The 24,149-nt window shown below is 38.6% G+C and overlaps 1 protein-coding gene across 13 annotated transcripts in view; it reads left to right on the top strand.

Moving 5' to 3' along the window:
• The window catches only part of GTDC1 (glycosyltransferase like domain containing 1), a 374,816-nt gene that overhangs the window by 309,922 nt on the left and 40,745 nt on the right, over positions 1-24,149 (top strand). For 10 of the 13 annotated variants that reach the window (XR_004623455.1, XM_034654524.1, XM_034654521.1 and 7 more), the window contains one exon: positions 1,472-1,816. The exons of the other annotated variants lie outside the window; for them this stretch is intronic. Coding sequence is in view for 9 of the 10 variants with exons in the window: in XM_034654524.1 (XP_034510415.1) it covers positions 1,472-1,816 (345 nt within the window). In the remaining variant the exon portion in view is untranslated. The remainder of the gene's footprint in view (positions 1-1,471; positions 1,817-24,149) is intronic. 13 annotated transcript variants of the gene reach the window in all.

The following is a 24,149-nucleotide window of genomic DNA, read 5'->3' as shown; positions in this document are numbered from 1 at the left end:
AGCCATCTCCCTCCCCTAGCAAGTGTCCCCGAGTAAACACCCAAGTGAATACCCCTATGTACAGGTGCCCCATTGAGGAAAACAGACCTCACTTCCCTGTTCTTCTCTGAAGCTCTCTTTCTCTGCCTGTCCCGCTTCAAGGCACGCACTGTAACTCTCAGGCTGGATTCTCACTGCACTCTCCACAGGAACTACCCTTTGGAGAGGGAGTGATCCAGAAGCTCCTTGTCTTATCTGGTGCTCTGGTGTCTGTGCCATGCTTTCAACCCCCTTTTTATGCATTTTTAAGGTTTCTTGATTCCTTTCTTAGACATCCTTTTGAGGATCTTAACCTCACTTCAATAGGGTGATATTACTCTCTCAGATTCTCTTTTTACTCTTCCAAATGTTCCTATTGCTCTCCTTCCATGGTTCTTCTTCCTCACCTATGTCTTAAATGCATATAGTCTCCATTTCTCCACTTACTCAACAATCCAGGGAAGGGGTGAAGTCTCAAGATGGGCCTCAGGGACTCTGAGAAAGCACTTGTTGTCTGGCCTCAGTCTACCTCTTTGGACCTTGCATTTTGGACGCTGGCCCCAGCCTGTTTGGATTGCTTGCTGTTCCCTGAAGAGTTTATGTTCTTTCCCAACCCTTTCCTTGGATCGCAACATTCCCTCAGTCTAGAACTTGACCCTCTCTGCCTTTAAAATCCCTCAACTAAAACCATCTTTAAGTCTTTACTGATCCCCAAGTCAGACTTAATCTCTCGTTCTGTTTTGAAAGGTGACATGTTCGTTCTTTTTGCATTCCACCGCAGGTTAGTTGGTTGTTCGTGTCTGTTCTAAGCGCTACTGGTTGGCTCCCCAGTAAATGGTGAGCTTCCTGGTTTCATTTTATTTAGCTGCTTCTAGCAATAAGTAACAGACCCAAACTCTGTGTGGCAAAGCTTTTTTGGGAAGACAGGGAAGGAATGGCATTGAAAAAATATCCTTCAAAAAATACTCTCCATGTCAATTTAATAAAAATGTGTGTACAGGTGCCCAGGATACAGAACAATCATGTGAGTAGAAATGGCCAGTGTTAATCAAAGAAGTTTCAAGCATTTTTGTTGGGTAATGATTAAGTGTGGCTTGAAAATATGCATTGGGTCATGCAGTGGCTGGAAAATGTAGAATGGAACTCCAGCAAGACTAGTGAAGGGAGAGTGTTAAATCATCTCTCTATTCTTATTTTTCACAGTATGTACAGTGTAGGTTTTATAGCCACAGAAACACTTTGAAAACCACTCAAAGACGATGTGACCTGATTTCAAAGTTTTGAACTTTCTCTGGATGGCTACTACTTTTATACTTTTTCTAGAATGTTTGGTATATGTTTAGTTTATTTTTATCAGTTTTCTACACCATCATTGTGTCCTTACAGAAAGGTAAAGGGCAAGTTTTAAATAGTATTTTCACTAAAAGTGTATTGCATTTCCTTTTCATAACAGATTCATGCCCAAGCACAAAACAGCCCATTTACAGAAGATTCTCAGCCTTAAAGGAAATGGTGGCATCGCTCCATCTATGGCCCTTCCTTTCCAACAGGAGCAGAAGGGTTCTGAGAATTTACTGAAGAATTCTAATTCAGAGTCCGAACCTTGCAATGCGGTGCCCCGAGAAAACCTGGGTAGCTCGTTAACACAGGAGTCAGACTGGAGAACGTGCAACTCATCAGATAATTCGAGTTCTCATCATCGGGAAAATACACAAAATAGGACTTTTAATCCCTGTGACATTTTGGGTGGAATTGATGATCCACAAAGACCACTGCACATTGTGTGGCCTCACAGGTGGTAAGTTTGAGACACACCAATTTAGTAAGAGTTGGAGACTGGTAATAGAAAATATGTTCTGATGATTGCCTCAGTAATTTCTTGTCCCTGTCGCTTTAGAAAAAGATCATTTTAGTGTGGCAGTACCGCTAACATGGTGCCAAGGTGGTATTATCTTCATATCTTTACATAAATAGTTGTGTGTTTAGATTAAATTGGATTTACAGATAATTATTTGCAGTGATTTGCTCAACTAAGAGCAGCAGTTAGACACTTCTAGAAAATCAAGCCTTGTTCAAGAAGTTTCAAAGTACAGGAACAGGATTCCATACCTGCATCTATATGCTCCTATCCTATAACTATTTCATACATACACACCGTTAAAGCAATGTTGCCATTAAAACAAAACTGATTACCGTTATTTCCTTAATTTGACCAGTTTCAACTGGGCGCCTTTATTTCACTTGTCATAAAACATATCAGTACATTGGCAACTGTTCCCCTGCTCCCAAATGCCTCCGCATTGTGCTAAGCAAAACACTTTCTAGCGGAATCTCCTCCATACAGAGGAAAACCAACTGCAGCATGTAATCGCACCAAATACAAACTCATAAACTTAACCCAGGCTCCTATAAATTAGGATTTAAAGAGGTAAATGTCCCGATAATCTTCTGGTATTAGGCAGGAACATCTTAATCTAGTTTTTACTCCTCCCAGTTAGTTTAATCTGCATGTGGCCTGATTAGAGTTCGCTTCCCCCACGGATTATGGCCTCTTTATTGCAGAGATGCTGGGCTGATCATTAGGTCCGATTTTCTGAGAGCCGCTGTTTACAGGTGAAGTAATAAGCACGCCACACCAGCCAGGCAAAGCGCCTTTGCCAGGGATTTGACCTCCAGCACATTACAACTCCAAGAGCTCTCTCTCAGTTGATCTGCAGCATCTGGTACCTAAAGGGATTTTCATCTCTGACTCTAAATGTATGAACATAAAATTTAGGGATTGAAAGTTGATGTGGAATGTGTTCTTGGATTTGTCTATTCAACTTCACACTTCTAGCATATCCTTTCTAAGGGAGTCACTTTTATTTTAAAACCATATCTGACTTAAAAGGTGACAGCGTTCAGTATTCTTTTATGTTATTTTAAAATGCAGTGGGTCTGGATGAGATGAACCTGTTTCGAGGGAAAATAGATGTCATCGTTTACTCCCTCCTGGAAAGCTTTTCCTTTTTTTCTGCTAACCTCTGGTTGTCTCTGAAGTAATACGTATTGCAAGAAAATCAGTTCTGCAAAGTTTGGTTCTGGCTTATCATGGAAATGCAAAATTAAATTTGTAGACTCCTACTGCAAAGCAGCATACTGATATGGGGGGAAGAGTGAGAGCCACATTATCCAATACTTTGCACAAAATAAGACAGAGCTATGTTAATAAAATTAACAATATTAAATTGAATAATTCCCTCTCTTCCTTTGTATATTTTTGCTTTAATTTAATTTAATTGCCTAAAGTTAGTTGCTTAAAGAGATGCAGCATTATGTTTGTGCACATTCTTATTGTTAAAGCTAAATTATTTTTAATTTGGAGAAGAGGGAAAAAAGCCGCATCAGCAAGAGTAAATGCCAAAATATAAAAGTAACACATTCATCCTTACGGGTAATATAGTAGAACATTGGAAACTTGGAGGTTGCCAGACACATAGCTAACATTAGGGCTAATTTTGAAAATCTAGCGTGCAGTCAATTTTACTGATGCCTGGGGACATACAAGGTAGAAGCTGACAAGAGAACTAATTTTGTTTGGGTTATTTACTGCTATGCATCATCCGCGGGTTCCCGCCTGACACACAGCTATATGAAGGGGGATATTATCACACACTAAAAATTTATGTTGACATTCGATATTTGTTCAATATGTCAGCAGTATTACTTTCATAATCAAAAGAGTAAGAAAAAGAGAAAAGAAAAGCACTTTATGCTCATATAGATATATCTTTTTAATAACAGTCTATAAGGTTAATATAGTTTACCTTTGAGAGTATACAATGAAAACAAGCAGGGTTAGGAGGGGAAATGACAGAAAGCATCAACCCGAGCTGTTTGTTTGCCATTACCTAAGCGAGCTATGTCAGCTCTCTGGCCCGCGTCTGATAGCTATTTGTTGTACAGAGAGCACAGCATAAAAAAAAAATATCAAACTCTTAATACTATTGTGTGCCCATAACCATCTGTCACTGCTAGCCTGGAGATGAGAGGAAGATTACGAGGAATAAACACTGAGCCGCGGAGCATTGGTAAAGCCTTCGGGCAAAAAACTCTTGTGGGGACATCAAAGACATTCTAATTCCGAGGCAGTCAAGGATTACAGTGTGTAACCTGTGCTGACAACAGATAAATGACTGGCAATATTGTGCCAGAGCTGTTGGGTCCTGCATGGAGTACTGATGATGATGATGATGATGTTATCTTGCAGAATGGACTCTGCTGGGATAATTTTATGATAAAACACTTTTTTCAAATGCCACTGGGTCTAGGCAGACATTTACTAGCTACAGGGGTAGCAATCAGTTTCTTCAAAATTTACTGTTCTAAGCCCATTAGAGTTCCAACACAGCAAGACTCTTCAATGAAAATCTAAAACGCCTATATTTTCTTTAGGAGAATATATGCAAATGTTGTGAGCTGAACTCCTACCCTTTAGTGGTAGATGCTTTATCATCTGATTTATGTAAATTTGCTCATAAAAATACAGTTTATTTTTAATTGGTGAATATGAATTAGAAAATTAAGATTCTGGTTCAGCATTCATCAGACATCCCCAGTTAAAAGCACACATTTATTTAGACCTCCGATCGCCTGGGTGGAGATCATGTAACGGACCAGTCAATACGAATTGTATTCTCAGGGAATTAGTACTAGAAATGGTTAGTACTAGAAATGGCCAGGGTTGTGTTTCTGGTTCAGCCCTCTTAGTTTGGGCCTCCCCTGTCTTTACACCTCATGTGTTCTTGCCAGTATCATGAGCTAATTAAACTACCTGCTTGAGGCGGGGTTTTCTTTAGAGTAGCCTGCGGGAAGCTATTAGGTCTGTTGCATTTTTGCCTTGGCCACTTGCGCTTTCCAGAGAGGAGGGACTTAATGAGAGAACACAGTGATGATCGTTTCCCCTGTAAACAAAAGGGAGAAATGGCCACCAGAGAGGGCAACAGGATTCTTGGAGCCTGTCATTACCTTGCCGAACAAAACAAAAATAAAGCCCTCCTCCTTATCATAAAAAATATGCCTATGAAATCATACGGTTGCAGTAGCCAACTCTAAAAATGAAGTGATGCTGACCTCATTGTGTTAGTTCCAAGCTGGGATCATGAATGGTCTAAAATATAGTGTTAGCCTCTAACATAGCTCGTACTAAGTCAACCAAATGTAGAGCCTACTTGCTAGGATATGTATCAAAATCAAAAGTGACATTTTCTAGAAGATACATTCTGGCTTTAAATCTGTGTTAAAATGTCTGTGCATGAGAACAGGCCCTTAAATGCAATGCTTGCCCCCTCTCTTCATTCTTTCTGAATCCGAGCTTGTCAAGGATTATAGTGTGCAACCTCTGCTGACAGTAGATAAATAACTGACAGTATTTTAGCAGAGTTACTGGGTTCTCTGCAGAGTAATTTGTTTTCTCCTTTCCACCCAGTCTTTAGTGTTTTGTTATAAACATCTATAGCGAGGCATGGTTAATAGCAGTGACTTATAGAGAAAGACTTGTAAAAAATACATGGCAATTGGCGATGCCTTTTCTTAAAACCATTTTCTTTATAAATATTACAGCATTGCACCAGGTTCCAACCTCTATGTAAATATTCTCTTTATTTTAATGGGCACAGAAGACTCACTGCTAGAGAGACAGAGAAAACAAGTTTACAAGACATTGAAAGATAGCCCTCTCCAGGCTGCGGTTCTCAAACTCTTTGATCTAAAGACCCCTTCGCACTCTTAAAAATTATTGGGGACACCATGGAGCTCTTTTTTTTATATATATAGTTACGCCTATCAATGTTGAGCATATTAGAAATTAAAACTAAGGAAAACCTTTTAAAAACTACATTAAATCATTGAAAAGTAACAATGAAGAACCACAGACATGATAATATCAATGTATTTTTATGAAAATAACTATTTTAGAAAGCAAAAAAATTAGAAGAGTGACATTATTTTACATTTTTGTAAATCTATAATGTCTGTCTAAGTAGAAGAGAGTTGGATTTTTATGTCTGCTTAAGTATTCAATCTGTTGCAATATGTTGTTTTGGTGGCGGTTTCTGAGGAAAATTCTGCCTCACAGAGAGAGTTGGAAAAGGAAAGAGTGTTTTAATGACCTGCTCAGATGATTGTAGGTATTCTTTGCTGCTATACCAGAACTCAGCAAGTAGGAGTTTCTCAAAGGTTAGTTTGAAACCATTTAATGGCTCTTCATACTCTCTTACTTGCTGTTGAAGTGGATTTGGTAACATGGTGCACTGGTCACTTAGAATATATAGGTTTTATGAATTGTGCAGATCTTCCAAGTACTGACAAAATTAATTATTTCAAAGAGTCACATTGTACCACCACTGAGATCAGAGAAATTTTTGACTATTGGGAAGTCATCAAGCTCACAATGTAGATACACTTTTTTCTAGAATTCCAGTGTTCAATTAAAATCTTAAATTTACCATTGTAACAAATATTATGAGTTGTTTTCTTGAAGGGACATGTTCATGTGGCTCATATTTGAGAAAATGTCTGCCAAATACCCAAGTCTGATGAGCCATGGTTTCTCTATCAGTTGTTCTTAGAAGCAAAATTAGTGTTTTGTGAAAAAAGCAACTAGTTAGCTCATAACTCAAACACACATATAAATACTTTTTCTCAAGACAGCCATTGTGCCCTGGTACACAAAAATGCAGTGTGTGTATTTCCAATTTATCACACAGAATATTACAAGAAGTCTCTTGAAGGGATGAAATTTAATAAAATTAGTACATTAATGCTTCTTCAAGGGCATTCTTAAGTGAAACTGACTTTTTTCTTTTCTTTCACTGCAAGTGCAGGTGGTTAAGAATGCAACGACTGTTAGTTGAGTTTGGTGCCACTGCCTTGAATCATGCTGAGGTACCAGCACTCCTATCCATCAGTGCTTTTTCACTGTGGAGGCATATGTCAGCACAGTGAAGATGGCAAATTATATCACAGTATTATTGTAAAAATAGTTTGACTTTGAAGACCCCATGAAAGGGCTTGAATACCCGCAGGAATCACAGACTACATTTTGAGAACCATTGTCAAGCAGAACTGATAAGGACATATGTAAGAATATGTCTACCGTCAGTCATTGGAATTGCCTCATTTTTAGTTTTCATAGACTCATTTTTCTTGCCCTGAATGTTAATCTATTAACATTTAGGTTTCCATGGCATTGAATTGAGGTTTCACAGTTGCTGGCAAACAAGTGTTCATCGTATATAAGAGAATTTTCTCAGACCAAAGAGGATTTATGTCACAATGGGCTCAGTAGTTAGGGAGCAGTAGGAGAGATCTATGACACAAGAAATTCTGTTCTGATCTCAAAGTCCCTCTGAGTGGCACATGAGTGGGTGTGTTCTGGTTAAGAAAGATAAGGTGGCAGTGGGCTGTGAGGCATGCTGAGGAGTTTGAAATTGTTTAGAGTAGCTATGGTGATAACTTCCACCATGACCCCATTACATGGACTATGGGGAAATTGTCAGAACTTTTCACTTAAAGTGGAGTGACTTTTTATGAGCTATATGTTATTTGCAATATTTTCCATAAAGTAATGATAAAACAATTTATGCAATGTTGATTGTGGTTAAGGGTGTAAATTTGGAAAGGAAAAGGCCCAGTCATTGAGAAATAAAAACAGATTTGAAGCATACTTAGGTAAATCATTTACTGTAATATTGAAAGAATTTGACATACTATATTTTTAGAAACTTTGGCGACTTCTAACTGAAAACAAATGATTGATATAAAATGGAAAATTATACTTTATTACTTGAGAGTAAAATAAATTACTTTTTTTTTCCATTCTTTGACTCTCTGAGGTTTAAAAATACAGCTTTGAGAACAAAATTGATGACTGCCTTCTGAAAAGATGTATGTTAAGTGATTGAATGTTATGCTTTTCAGAGCAACATAACTTACCTTGGTTTTCTTATTGTCCAAGTAACTTGGGGAAAGTTTAGCGGATAGATTGTCTTAAATCTTTCAAGTCTCACTGGTCATTACCTAGGAATAAGGTACTTTTGGAGGACAGTCTTCAGGTGCCACAAGCAGGATGAGAACTGAGAAGCAAAGTATTAGATTTTGGACACCAAAGTTCTTTTTCTGTTTCAGTGTTATGTATAAATCTGTTTTTCTTAGGGAGAAATGATCCTCACAGCATTATGGTTCTGGAAAAGATGGTCGTGTGATCTGGCCATCTCCCTTTCAGCACACTCCACCAAAGTGAGACCTATGAGAATCCATCTTACTTGTCCTAATCTCTAGAAAAGATGATGCCATACGTGCTTTCCAGTAGCACTGTTCCTTTTCACAGTTAAATATCTTCAATGTAAGGAATTGATTATAGGCATTCTCAATTCAGTGCTAAGTTCTCTTCAGTTGTATTTCTTTGCCTACTGGTATTTTTGTTTGTGTGTTTGATGGTGTTGGTTGGTTGGTTGGTTTTTGTCCTTAAAAAATTTCAAGTGAACTCTGTCGTTTAAAAAACAAAAAACTCTCTAGAGAACTTTATTAGAGTCTTTGAAAAGTTGTAATCAAACACCTGGCTTCGGTTACAATGTGGTATATCACCTAATGTTTTGTCTTCTAACATAGTACTATCAGATGAATCTCTGGGAAGCCAATACAAGATTTTTAACTAGTAGGAAAATAAATACTGGAAAATTCAAATTCATGGCCAAAAAAAAAAAATAGCCTTAACAAAATTCCATTTATATTTTCCAAAATTCCATTCCTAAATGCGTTGCTATTTTCCAAACTATTGAACATATGAAAAAGGTAAGAGATTCAGCTTTGATGTCTCATTGCCTCTTGGGCTGTTTTTAACTTTCTGACACACCACTCAGCATAAAGAACATTCACCTATAGTCATTACTGTCTTGGTGTTATTATCTCTGGAATATCATAAACTAAAGCTCTCGTTACCCTTTTCTTCCTAACAGGGTTAAAAAGTTCTCTAAACTTGATTCACTCCTTAAACATACTAACTTCTGCAAAAGATACTATTTGATTATGGTATGCTTATGACAGTCATCTTCGATCACTCAAAATGCATGTCTGCTTTTGCTTCATTCTATCACAAATCTTTTGATAAAATCCTTGTACTAGACTGATTTACTTAACACCACAGGTCAGTAGTGAGTGAGTTGGGAAGTAGATACCTAGGTGATATAGATAGATGACTGAGCAGATGAATGATGGGTGGATAGGTAGGTAGATAGATTACCTATTTCTTGGTTACATATTTATATGTCTTATTTGTGATATGCGGGGTGGGGGGGTTAAATATATTTCTCCTTCCAAGTCACTAAACCTTTCTTCATATGATCCCTGTTGAGCTGATCTCTATTTAGCACACTCTTTCCTCTTTTCTTCAGGACTTAATATGCCTTCTATTGCTCTTAATGTATGGTGTTGTCTGTTTTTTCATGATGCTAGTTACCATTATACTTTTTTAGAGATGCCCTGAAATCCCCTGCCTTCCACAGATGTGTGCCCTGATTTAAATTCCAGTGATGTGTGAATTCCCCTGACTGTGGATTTTCATGCACCAAGGGCACTGTGCATTCCACTGCACCACATAAGCGTGTAACAAAACTGCACTTTCCACACTGCCTCCTAGCCCAACTCATTCCATGTTTTAAGTGGTGTCATTTAGTTTAGATGCTAAGGTTCCCCAGGATAGAGACAGAAACTTTGGGAGAGGGAGCAGGTGGGGGGAGATAGTTTTTTTTTCAATAGCATCTAGCTGGAATACCTGCAGGATGTGTTGGATATTTAGTTGATGTTACTTAATTTTGATGATGATGAATCCTGGGGTGACCCTTTTGTGATTGACTCTTACTCATTCAGTAAGTCCAGTTGAGGACAAGTTTCTTATCCTGAGAAGAAAGAAATGAAAATATAAAAGGCTTCAATTAACCAAATGGCAGGTGGAGATGGTCATGATGTCAGCATTGCTTTTACAAAACATAGGTTTTGTTTGTTTTGGGTTTGTTTTTGGGGGGTTTTTTGTTTTGTTTTGTTTTGCTTTGTAGTGAAATGTCTTTATAGGAGTTATAAATACAAATCCCTCAGGATTTTGTTAAAGTGGAATCATTCATTTTAAGAGAAGGATAATAGAAAAAGTGTAATTATGGTGTGGGAAGAAAGGCTCAAACTGGTTAAAACCAAAATAATTTCTTAGTTATCACTGAAAAATAAATCCAGAAGGGAAGATCCTTGTAGGTTATTTTTCACCTACCACTCCGCCATAATCCAGATGTGTAAACTATTTTAAAACAATTCATTGGAATTACTTTCTCAACTCCTGTTTACAATCCCAAGTGAATGAGATTGCATGGCTTTTCTTGGTTATCCAGACTAAGGTTCAGTGTCCAGATTTTTCTTTCTTTCTTTTCTTTTCTGTTTTTTTCTTTCTTTTTTCTTTTTTTTTTTTTTACTCAATCACACCAAAGAATTCTAAGTTAGAATAGCAATAACTATTATAAAATATGTAAGATTTTTCTCCCCCTTGTATCATCCTTATTGGCTATGCAACTAATTAGCTATTTCAGCACTATTCAGGCTAGCATCATTTGTTGGTTAAACAAAAGAAAGGGAAATTTCAGAAACACAAAGAGCCGAAATGTTTGAGATTTGTTCTTACTGAGATGTATACCTCATAGTGCCTATCTCCTGTTGAAGGAAATAATTTATCGTGATCTCAGTCAAAAGCATTTCTCTCTTTGCTGTCCTTTTTTATTAATTTAGATATGTTTCTAGGATGAGAAATGATGTTACTTCTAATTATGGTTACATGTAGTTAATTTCCTTCTTTTTCCTAAGCTTGGTGTGAAAGGCAGTTTCCTCCAGAAGAGGGGTGGGAGGGGGATGGGGGGAGCTGGTTACCGGGAGGGGAGAATACTGATAGAGCTGATCTTCCTGTTGCCTTAGCAACAGATTTATTTATTAGGGGTTGAAATGACATGAGTTAATATACCGCATACCTGCTGATCGGCAAACTCCCCTATTTCAGCTGCAGTTGACAATTAAGTCCTGGACAGCTACAGCCAGGGGTTAATGTTCCTCATTAGGAGAACTAGGTCATTACTGGGAAATCAAGGCACTTAAGGCAGCATGGGTAAAATACAAAATTCAGCATCTAGACGAGTGAGGCTTTTTTATGTTAATTAACCTTATTTTCCTAGGTTTAAAAAAATCTTATATGCACATGACAGTGGATCAATTAATTGAAAAAAAGAGCTAGTTTACTTTACTCTCTGAGTTGTCTTCATTTCCTTTGCAAGGATTTCATTATTTTATGGAAAATTCTTATGTCTATATGATGAGTAAAAAGGGTATTAAAATTAAGAAGGGAATCATCATGGAAATCAGCTTTACCACAAGGGAATGAGCAAATAAAAGCCTTGGAAATGAAAATAAATAAGCTTTGCTAATACCTCACCTAAGGAGCAGAATATAAGCCCATCAGAGCTGGGAGATATTTAGAGGTACTTCTTTGCTTCTTTATTAAGCAGTTACATAGTTATTTGACCTTCAGAAACTGAAACTTTGGAAAAGTGATTCCAAGTGGTTTGTAAACATTCTATTTGCAGAAAGCGTGTAGCAGTTTAACAAACAATTACTTTCCAGTTCATAATTGGCTTTTTTAAATACCAATAAAATTAGATACATTAGTTGAAAGTTTTTATTAAAATGTCTGAGTGGGTGTTTTTTTCCACTTGATAAGTTCATAAATAATGTATCAAGCCCCCTCTGAAAGCTTTGTTTTCTTATTCCTTTAAAGAGCCTTTATGTTGAAATGGGGGTATTAACAGAGTCAAAAAAGATTTATTGCCCAGAATCCTCTTTTATCTTCATTTCGGTACTGTGCCCCCACTGAAGCCACTTCGGACCAGTTCTTTCACTTACGGGAGCTTTCTCCGTGGGACATAAACCAAAGCAGAAAAGTGCTCTTACCAACTGTATGCCCTAAGCTACTTTGTCCCCTGAACAGAAAAATCTAAATCACTGTGGTTCTTCTCCCACTACCCATGTACTATAAACGGTTGGTTGATTGACTTCCAGTCAACTGACTTCCAGAGACTTAGTTTAGAACTCTTGTCATTTCTCCCCTCATTGAAAAAATGGACAACGCTGCTCCTTTAATTGATTAGCTCTCTGATTCAATGTGTATTTTAACCTCCTCCCCAAAATTGTTCTCCTGTAATCTAAGTGAAACCAGGCCTCAGGTAACTTCTTTAGAAAATACCATTCTAGGGGTGCCTGGGTGGCTCAGTCTGTGAGCGTCAAGTGTCGGTGAAGTGTCTGCCTTCAGCTCAGGTCATGATCTCAGGGTCCCGGGATCCAGCCCTATGTCAAGCTCCATGTTCAGTGGGGGGCTCTGCTTCTCCTTCTCCCCCACTGTTTGTGCTCTCTTTTTCTCTCTCTCATATAAATAAATAAAATGAAAGAAAGAAAGAAAGGCAGGCAATACCATTCTGATGAACCTCTGTATCACGTGATTTAGCATAAAATTGTGTTTTAGGTGGTACTGTCAGGTCTGCTTCCTTCAGAAAAGCATTTCCACTCTGAAATTAAATGTGATTCTTATACAGCTGCCTCTTTTCACCTACTGTGGCCAGTCCTGGGTTTTAATGAGAGCTCTCAAAGAAAAATTGTTTCCCCATTTCAGAATCACCACCCATGAGCCAGAGTTTTATAATGAGGGGATATGGAAAAGACTGTTAGCTATCCCCCAAGTTTCTTTCTCTTTTTCTTGGGAACACAGTTGGACCACGTTTTCCAGGCTCCATTGCAATTTGGCCTGGCTGTATGATTGGGTCTTAGCCAATAAATGTAAGCCAAGTGATGTGGGCCCCACTTCCAGGTGGGAATAAAAATGTCCCACCCACAGTCCCCAGTGAACTCTCCCTTTGGAAGGGGCAGACATAGGAGGCGCTCCTTGAAGATGGCAGTGCCTCCTTCGACGTGGGGCCTTCAGTGACCTCTGGAAGAAGGCTGCCCTTTTGATCTGTCAACCTGACTTTATAATGAACCATTATGCTTGTTTTTTAAAATCCCCTTCACCTATTACATATTTTTTAAGTCCTTTTTAATGCAGCCAACCTACCTTAATGAGTGCAGCAGCTAGTACAATAATCCAGCAACTATGGCAGTAGTTTGACTGGGGTAGTAGCAATGGAAGATGTAAGGAGCGTTCAGGATCTATTTTAAAGATTTTGGCCTAAGTGGATATATGTAGGTGCTCTTTACTGAGATGTGGTTATGTATAGGTACTGTTTGCTGCGATGGAGAATACCTGGGGAGGAGAAGGTTTTAAAAAGTGTGCCTTTGAATATATTAAGTTAGAGATATCTCTTAGACTGCAAGTGGAGATTTCAAGTTGGAAGCTAGATACACAAGTCTTTTTATTCAGATGAACAGTCAGGACGGAAGACAGAAATTTGGGAGTTTATCAGCGTGGAAATGTTCAATTCCTATAAAATATTTTAAAATATTGGATTTTTAATCTTATAAGTTATACTTTTAAGTTTCCTAATTTTAAACATTCAATCTATACTAATTCTGTGGGCAGTAGTTAGTGCTTTGTTATAGTTGTAGCATAGTAGAGTCTGGTCTCTCTACGAGTCCTGTCCCTCAGTTACCAGCCTGGTGCCTTAGGCAAGGTACCTAGTCTCTAGCTTCGGTTTTTTAACATAGGAATAATATTAACCACATTATACAGTTGTTCTGAGGGTTAGAGGAGATGATGTATGTAAATGAGTTAACACAGTTCCTGGCAGAGAGTGAGCATTTAATAAGCATAAGCTATTATTATTAGTAAATAGTACAGAGTGCTTCATTACCTCACAAAGCACTGTCACTTTTGACCACTGTCTCTTATTGGTTAAAATCAATTTTTTCTTAACTCTCCTAGAAAAAGAAAAGAAAAGAAACAGCTAAATAAAGTCGTCTTTTTTTGTCTTCATTTTCAGCCTACCCAAAACAAGTACATACTGTACAGAAAAATGGAATTAAGCTACAGAGCACACACTTCTAAGGAGCAGCATCTGCCTTGTAAATGAAGTCTATAAAAGGCTACCAAATGTCCCTTCACATTTGTATGATTGTTAGGGTATTACTAAACCTGGATGGAAAAATGTTTTTTGAGGCTCTTACATCAAGCACCCACACTGTCAATATCACAAATTATTTCCGTTTTTTACAAGATGGCTGCCATGCGGCTTCCTTAGGAATGGCAGTGCTATTTTAGCAGGAGGTATATAGTTTTAAAGATGTGATTGGGTAAAAAGCACTTTCTACCTTTGTAATTGTCACATTTTTAAACACATAACTTTTTTTTAAAACAGCTTTTATGGGATATAATTTATATATCACAAAATTCACCCATTTTAAATATACAATTTAATAGTTTTTAGTAAATTTACAGGCTTGCGCCACCGTCACCACAATCCAGTTTTAGACCATTTCCATCACTCCAGAAAGAATTCTTATGCCCCTTTTCAGCCATTCCCTGTTTCCACCCTCGCCCCACAAAACCACTAATTGGCTTGCTTTCTCTATAAATTTGCCTCTTCTGGACATTTCATTTAAATGGAATCATACAATAGGTGGTCTTTTGCACCTGGTTTCTCTCACAACAGTGTTCTTGAGACTCATTCGTGTGATAGCCTGTGCCAGTAGTCTCTTCCTTTCTAATGCTGAATCATTGTATGGATAAAACACATTTTGTTGATTCATTCATCATTTGGTAGACATATGGATTGTTTCTACTTTTTTTATTATTGTGAAGAATATTCCCCTGGACACTTTCATAGAAATCTTTGTGTGGACATACGTTTTCATTTCTCTTGGGTGGATACGTAGGAGTAGAATTGCTGAGTTTTTTGATAAATTTATGTTTAATTTTTTAAGAAACAAGCAGATCACTTTTAAGGACAACATCTAATAACACTTCCTTCTTCGATTCATTCATTCATTTCATTCATTCATTTCAAAATGTTACTGAGTTTCTGCTAAAGCTAGGCACTGTACTAAGTACTAGATGTAGGCAACTCTTGATTATCCACTGTAACTGGAATGAAATGTAGTCTGGATATTTAAAATCTCCTCCTTATTCATAAACCTAATGTTGGGCATTCTTTCAAGTGTCTTCAGCAAAAATTCTATGGTCTTACTAGGCTTATTATTCCAAACATGTACCAAATGGCTATATAGGTAGCTACCAGGAATTCAAAGAAGAAAGGCATAATTCTCTGCTGTTTAGGAGCCCATAGTCCAGAAAGGAGACAGGTTTATAATGCCTGCATATATTCTCAGTGTCTTCGCCTTTTTCAAAAATATAACATGTCTAATTCAGACTCCTTCTTTTTCCCACTGCACTCCTATTTATGAATAGCACACTAATTCCCCCTCACTCTGGGCTGCAAATGATTATCTTATTTGATTTCTCTTCACTTTACTCTGTTAGCTTCTTATGGCTACTATAACAACATATCACATACTTGACAGCTTAGAACAATAGAAATTTATTCTTTCACTGTTCTGGAAGCCAGAAGTCCAAAATCGGTATCACCTGGCTAAAATCAACATGTCAGTGGGGCCTCACTGCCTCCAGGAGGTCTAGAGAAGAAATCATTCCTTACCTTTTCCAGCTCCTGACAGCTGCCAGCAACATTCAGGTTGTGGCTGCTCTTCTTCCTCTGGGGTCACGTTGCCTCCCCTTTTTCTGTCCATTATCAAATCCGCCTTTGCCACCTTCATATAAAGATGGATACATGTGATGCATCTAGGGCCCAACCAGATATTCCAGAATAATCTCCCAATTTCAAGATACTTAACCACATCTGCAGTCCTTTTTTGACGTATAAGGTAACATAAACAGCTTCTAAGGGTTAGGATGTGGAGATCTTTGCGGGGGGGAGGATTATTGAACCTAACATAAACTGCATATGCAGTCACCATGAAGTCATTCATTCTTTTATTCATTTATCCATCCATCCATTTTTTAAATACTCCTTGAGCATAATGTTACATGCCAGGTAGTGAATTAAGACTTGAGGATACAGTAGTAAGGTAAAATTCATGCACACAGTCCTTGCCTGCTTGGAGCTTACGACCAACTAATCAAGTAAAACTTGCTGGAGATAAGTGTTATAATGGAGAAATGGAAAGGCAGAATGACATGTAACTTTTTTGTAAACATATTGCACATTCATTATCAATGCTTTAAGCAATACTGAAAAGAACAAATTAGAAGTTTTAAAAACTCATAGCACAAGTTTACCATATATAAGTAATTACCTTTCTTTTTTTAAAAAAGATTTTATTTATTTATTTGACAGAGATAGAGACAGCCAGCGAGAGAGGGAACACAAGCAGGGGGAGTGGGAGAGGAAGAAGCAGGCTCCTTGCAGAGGAGCCCGATGTGGGGCTTGATCCCATAACGCCGGGATCACGCCCTGAGCCGAAGGCAGACGCTTAACCGCTGTGCCACCCAGGCGCCCCAGTAATTACCTTTCTTGATACTTCTTTCCTTCCATCTTTCTGTCTACTAGTTTGGAACTTAAGCACTATTTTTTAAAGTGATTACCCTAGTGGTTTTAATATGCAGACTTATCCCATATTCGTCTCTTTCTTTTCTTATTCTCCCCTCTTGCCCGAAGAATTGCTTTTAGTGAGAGACTGTTAGTGGTAAATTCATCTGAAAATATCTTTCATTTCTCTATTCTTTGAGGATATTTTTTTCTGAGTATCCAGTTCTGAGTTGAGATTACATTCTCTCAGCTTTATTTTGCTACTGAGACATTACATTATCAGGTTTTTCTCTCTAGTTACTTTAAAGACCTTTTCTTTGTCTTTGGTGTCCTTCACTTTCACATGATATATGTAGGACTGGATTTCTCTTTGTAATCTTATTTGGGCTTTGTGAGATTTCTTAAATCTTTGAATCCATGCCTTTCATCACTTTTGCAAATCATTCGCTCCTCTATCTACAAATGTTGCCTCTGCCTCATTCTCTCCTTTTAGGGTTCTAGGTCTTCATCTTTCTCGCCATCTCCTGTTTCTTAACCTGCCTTTCATATTTTCCATATCTTTGGTTTACTAATTCTGTCTTAATTCCAATCATATTTTTCATCTCTCAAACTTCTTCTTGTTACTTTTTCAAAACCAGCTGGTTGGTATATATCATCCCTTGTTCTTCATATACTCTCTTGTTTCCTTAAACACTTCAAACACACTATTATAATCCATGTTTGATAAGTCCAATAGCTGAAACTTTTGTGGATCTGATGTCTTTCTTTCCTTGTGCTTGGTGTCTTGTTTCCTGTGTGTTTTTTTATTTTTAACCATGAGTACATATTTTTTGGAACGTTATCAAGGGGAATTCTTTGAGAATTGCCTGAATTGTACCTGGATTTCTCCAGAAGGGATGTGCATTTGCCTGTGTCAGGTGTTTAAGGGAGCTACCAGCGCAGCACTAGTTGAAACTAAATTCTCAGTTAAGAGTGTTTGTTTTCTTGTTTGTTGGTCAGTTAGACCACTGAGGTAGCTTCAGCGTTGTTTGAGGGCCAATGCAAGATGAGGAAGTTGCGGGAGAATTTTATTAATCTGTAACGATAATGTACATCTTTACATCTCTCCAGTGGAATCTTTTCATTCCATCATACTGTGGCCCCACGCCCCTGGCTCTCATCCTTGTAAATGTCAACCTAGACCACTGGAATCACTGCCTCATTTTCTCTTCCCTGACCTTAGCACCTTCTAGTTCATATCTTGGGTTGATATCCAGTACCTTCTTCATGTTATTTTGCTCAGAGCCCCGTGGCTTTCACTCTCCTTATCAATCATCTCAATCTGGCTATCCATTAAAATGAGATTTGTGTTTCTTTTTTTTAATTAGGAATGCCTATCTTCCTTATCACAATTAAACCAGAATTGCTGAGAGTTGAACCCTTCTGTCATCCCAGTCAACTCGGATGTCAGACAGGACTGAGAGCTATGAGTCTGCAAGAAAAACTATAAAAACAAAACTGTTTTCATCTAGCACTTAAGACCTCATAGGACAGTGGTGCTCAACGCTGTTGTATGTCAGGAAACACCTAAGTGCAAGCCCAACTCTGAGAGATTCTGATTCAGTTGATGAAGATGGAACCAAGGGACTAGAGCTTTTAATAGTTCCCTAAAATCTACAACATGTACGATTGAGAACCACTGCTCTAGAGTCATAAATTCACAAGCATACAGGAATCAGGCTGGTAACATTAATGAGTGAAAAGGCTAGCTGGGAACTGTGGGAAACTAGAGGGTTCCATCACTCCATATAGGGCAGCAGCCCGACTCAGCTCTTCCTGATTGCAAAACATGGCCATCCTGCTCTACAGCACAGCCCATTTCACCTTTCTAGGCAAATCTCAGTACAGGACTTGAAAAATAAATACACCTGTGTGTGTGTGTGCGCACGCACGCATGTGCATGCAGGCACATCTCCAACAAGGAATTGGAGGTAGAGTTACCTTGATTTTTTCCCAACTCAGTGTTCTTGCCCATGTTATTCCCTGTCTGCAATGTTTTCCTCCCTCTTCCATATCTGTTTAAATCATCAACTATCCTCAGAGGACCAACTCTTGCTTTCTCTGACATGATGATGGAGTGCTGATAACTGGAGGAGATGTGTTTTTGGAGGGGCCCTTCCCAGGTCTGTCCCCTTCCATTTTGTGTAAACCTCTCTCCTCTGAGCTCTATTTAACTTGCATGTACTTCTTTGGAATTTAAATAAAACAAAGCTTTATATGGTTCAACTTTTTGGTATTTTAGCCTTATAATTACCACCAAATAGTTGTTTCTATGAATAGATCTTTATTACATTAAGGAATCCATCATAAAGTGTTAAGAATTCTTTGTGTAAGATAGTAGATCATTAGAACTAGGGGTTCTTAACATGTGGATTATTTAGATAGGTAAGAGTTAAAAAAGCAATAAGACTGAAAAAGAGGTAATTATAGTAGATGAAAAAAATAAGAGGTAAGGAAGAATAAAACAAAATATCTCCAAATCTGATTTGGGCTGGGGAAAGATGAGTCAGCTGGAATGTCTTAAGTAAAGTAACAGTGACAGCAAGCCATGTTCATTCCTTAATGTAATATGTTTATGTGCAAGGCATTTATTCAAAAACTTATTAGAATAATGTTGCCCTTTCAGATGAAGGAACTTATATTTGTAATTTAGCATAAAAACCATGTTAAATGAACTTGAACTATAGTACCAAATACAAAGAACCCAAGATGTAATCATCACTCTTTCATTTATTCACACATTCAACTCATATTTACATGAGGCACGGAAGTTGGCAACCCCAGTATCCACATATGCCAGATTGTAATGTCTGAGCCCAGACCATAGCCAGCCTGCCTGGTTTGAATACCAGGTCTGCCCCTTACCGCCGGGCCACTTGGGCAACGTGGGTAGGTTGCTTAACCTCACTAAGCTTCAGTTTCTTCACCTACAAATTAAATAGAAGAATGTACTTACCCCACAGTTGCTGTGAGAATGAAATGATTTAATCTATCCAGTGGTCTTAGAATGGTTCCTGATCCATGTAAGCACTATACATATGTGTGTCTTTGCTGTTATTAATGTTTGTTTCTTTATAACTCAACTCAGTTACCTCAGAATTCTCTCAGTGAATTCATGATAATTCTGTAAATTTTAGATTCTCCCTATTTTTTTCCTTTGAGAAGCACTTAAATTCTGAGGATGCTTAATAGCGTCAGAGAAGATGGTTTGGTCTCCTTTGGCACATGGCCACATTGGCACCCTCTGAAAAGAATATTATCCTGTCTGTTTCTTGGTGATCCCCTCACAGAACCGGTGTCTACTGGGTTAAGCTCCCATCTGCCCACACACTGCGCGTTCATGCCAGGTGCACTGCAGGGGCGCCTCAGCATGACACAGTGCCTGCCACCTGCAGCCTGCTGGCTGGCTCTTTCAGGTAACTTCTGTATCTTACTAAGGGCCTTTGGAAAATACAGTTGCTCTCCCATGTCACTTGCGGACCACAGAAAACTCAGCAAACGTGCTTTCAGTCCTCCCTGACCCAAGCATTTTGTCTTCCTTAGTTGATCCCACGCCATGCTGGCCGCAGTTGCAAAGCTGCTGCCTCCCTGGATTCTAGAAGAAAAGGCACAAGACCAAAGTCACTCTCCCCTCCAACTAGCTCTCTGCCACCCAGTTTCTCCCAGTTTTCAGCCTTGGACATCCACTTAAGAGTACCTCTTTCCTCTCCAACTTGCCTCCCTCAGCCCACAGATTGTTTGGGAGGGAGGGGGAGAGACAGTGGCGGAGTTGGGTAGGGAGAGTGTTCAGAAAAACCTACTTAGCATTTGTCTCCAGAACTATTGTTTAGACTTCAGTGTCAGAATTTTAATACAAAAATCAAGAATTAGCTATTTATTTGTCTTCTCTTTACATTTCTGTTTAATAACCTTACCTTAAGGGCAAAGATTATAGAATGTCTTTGCTCCCAAGGCTGGGGGAGTGGGCACAGAGTAGATTTGCAAAGTAGAAAATATCCAGGGAGGAAACCCATTAAGCACATTGATTAATACTTCAAATATTATCCTTCTACACATGTATTGATAGGGCTTCTTTTGAGACCCGTGCCACAGAGAGCTCCCAGATAATTGCAGTACAGCGTAATAAGTGAAAACCCCAAAGAGGAAGCAACTTATTCTGCCTGGAAAAGTCAGGCAACGCTTCACTGAGGAAGTGAGGATAATTGAAAGCGGATTCCATTAGACACATCCTCCTCAGCTCCTGAGCCGCAGATGTTGCAAGAAGGAACACCAAACGAAGCTGAATGTGAGCCTATACTCAGGGAGCCCAGAAAGATTCCACCAGAACTGGTAACATTGCTTTCCTTCCCATTTCCATTAGTAACTCTAAACCTGAGGTGAACCGTCTGGTGGGCATCCGCCCTTGTGTGAGGGGCTGCACCTGGACTAGGGCGAAGCTGGAGCAGACGTCGCGGTGAGTGGCAGCTCGATGTCCCAAGTCCTACCTGAGCAAGTAGAAAGCTCTGGTCTTCTCTTGTGCCAGAGCTTGGAGCTGCTGAACTGGAGGCCCAGTTAAAACTTATTGCACACCTAATCCTTACTTTAAGAGCCAGCCTACAGCTAAAGTGCCAGGGCGAAGATTTTCCACATGGGCACTGCCCTGTCTCATTTCCGTGTGCTGTTTGCCCTCCTCCCAGCGGGAGCCTTTCAGCTGTTGCCCAGACACCCAAAACGTTCTTAGGTTTGATATTCCACACAGTTCTTACCCTCCCTGTACATTCTTCACATCTCAAAATATTGTTTTCTTGACCTTCCTACTTACTCATCTGAACTTACATTCTCTTGGTGATCTGACTCAATATATTAATCCCAGAAGAATACAAGATATACACATGTACACAGACATACTTTTAAATTAAATCACACTAGTATTTTAATGTGATCACTGCCCAGAGGTATGTATTTATTATGACCGCAACACCTTGCTAAAACTGTACAGCTAAGAGGTAGAGGCCTCTGGCTTTAAGGAGCTTCAGGCATTCTTAATAGTCGTAGATGAGATTTGTAGACAGTGGATTTTCCATCTTATCCACAAAATGATAGCACAGGGGCACCTGCCTCTCTCCTGGACTAGAACCTAGATTCCTCTAGGGTGGTGTCTCCTGTTCTCGTTAATCATACTTGTGCCCCAGTGCCTTGTACAAGTTCTGTCTGGCATGTGGGGGTGCCCAGTTCTCCTTCATGGAATACATTATTGCCTTCAGGGAATACATTACTGACTTCAGACAGGATATTCTTGTCTCAAGGCCAAAAACCTATACTAGATAAGAGATGTTATTGTTGTTTTGAGTTTTTATATCTTAAACAATACACTATAAAAAAATAATACCAATTAAGTAGTCCTAGAGCCATACCATGGTGTTTTGTTATAGATCATTTTGAATATAAAACTGGTATGCCTGGCATGCTTCCTAAGGTAATTGATATTCAAGTAAAGAAAAGACCCCTTTGTAACTTCTCCTTGGTGGGTAGTATACTGCGAACCCAGTTTCCAGATAAAACAGGAAGAGGCATTTTATGAATCTGTCCTATGAATGCAGCAAAGATATTAAGCCACGGATTTCTTTCTTTGACTTAAATGGGTAAAATTGTAACTCATTTTTATATTTAGCAAATCTAAAATGTACTAATTACATTAACTTTTCCCCTTAAATAACTGCCAAAAAGTATTAAAAGTATAAGAATATAAAGCAAAATGGGAATAAATATTGAAGAAACTCTGTGCAATAAAATGAGAAGTTAATTATTTAATTCTGCTCCTTGAATACACACTGCTCTGTAGAATATGGACAGACTTTCCTAATGAAAACAGTGTCATAGTGAATGATACATAATAGTGAATCGTTGGATAGGTTCTCATTTAGAAAGTGCGATACCATTTCCATTAAAAAAAGATGTCCATAAAATTTGACTCTAAAACAGAAGGAATATTTTTTTAAATGTTTACCTTTTTAAAAGGTTACCCTCTTTTTTAGGGTGTTGCATGGGATATTCAACTTTCAGTGCCATTCTAATCCATGAAAATGGATGAAATACGTAGTCAGAAAAAATTATTTCCTATACCAGCCAATGTATTTCTGTAATCTTCCCAGAAAAGATGATTATCAAACAGACTACTTTTTGCAAAAATACCTTCTCTGTCTGATCTCTTACTTAGCACTTTATTTTCTGCTTCTCGAGACTGAACCAGGCACAGAGACATTCTTAGCACTGGCAGCCCACAAACGCTGTTGATGTTTGTGCTGAAGAGAAATATTTGGCCTTGCACTCCAGGCCCACTCTTCACCGTGGGGAAGCACCTTGTGCCAGCTCTCTCTGAGCACCCAAGGGTGTCCTCCACCCACTTCCACTGGTACGCCTGTGTGCTCTTCACTGGTTTTGACAGCTTTTCCACCTGTTGTGTGGTTCAGGGGTTTTGGTGTCTTGTTGTTGTGGAAGATCACATTTGTGCTCCATCTCTAGTTCTTGTTGCTTTTGGGTAATTTCTAAAGGAGAAGAGAGATTGACAGTTTACTCTCCTCGCTTCAGCTGTAATTATCATCAGAAGGTGATTTGGTGATGATGTTATAATAGTCCTGGGAAGGGGTGATGAGCATGTGAACTATATCAAGAAAGGAAAGACAATGGTGATAATGATAATGAGGGGTTGGTTCAGGGATTGATCGTTGTGAGGGTGACTGGGTTCATTGTGGCTTGGATGACCGGATTAAAGGTGACATTTGACAAGATTAGAGATACAATCCTGAGAAGAAAATTTCAGTTATAGACATGTATGTCTTTATACGCAAACAGAAATTTTACCTTAAATCATATTTATAACTCTGTGTTGTAAATTTGACTCCCATTTACTGAATGCTCGCTATGCTGTTTGCATGTGTAACATAGTTGACTCTTTAGATGCCTCCACGTATAATTATCAAGGTAAACATTGGAAGCTTAACAATGGTACATTGCACTTACTATCAATAACTGATTATAAAATGTAGCAAACTTTTTCACCCACTTATGGTGGCTATTAAACTCATGGGATGGGCGCCTGGGTGGCTCAGTCAGTTGAGCTTCGGACTTTTGGTTTTGGCCCAGGTCATTATCTCAGGATCCTGGGATTGAGCCCCATGCCTGGCTCCAAGCTCAGCGGGGAGTCTGCTCCAGATTCTCTCTCCTCCCATTTCCTCTCCCCTGGCTTGCTTGCTCTCGTTCACTCCCTCTCTAAAATAAATAAATAAATCTTTTTAAAAAAAACTCATAGAATATTATTGAATCCCCAGTTCTAGAAACGAAGACTAAAACAATGCGGATGATTATAATAATCATCATAACAACAATAATAATAACAGCCATCTTTTATTGTGTATTTTCTGTTTGCTAGGCATTATAAATTGTTTCATACACGCCATCTCACTTAATCCCCTCAACAGCCCTTTGAAGTGAGCGTTATTAGCCAAACTGTTACAGATA

The sequence above is a fragment of the Ailuropoda melanoleuca genome, chromosome 2, assembly GCF_002007445.2.
Source record: "Ailuropoda melanoleuca isolate Jingjing chromosome 2, ASM200744v2, whole genome shotgun sequence".
Classification (NCBI taxonomy): Eukaryota; Metazoa; Chordata; class Mammalia; order Carnivora; family Ursidae; genus Ailuropoda; species Ailuropoda melanoleuca.
This window is presented reverse-complemented; position numbering and strand designations above follow the sequence as displayed.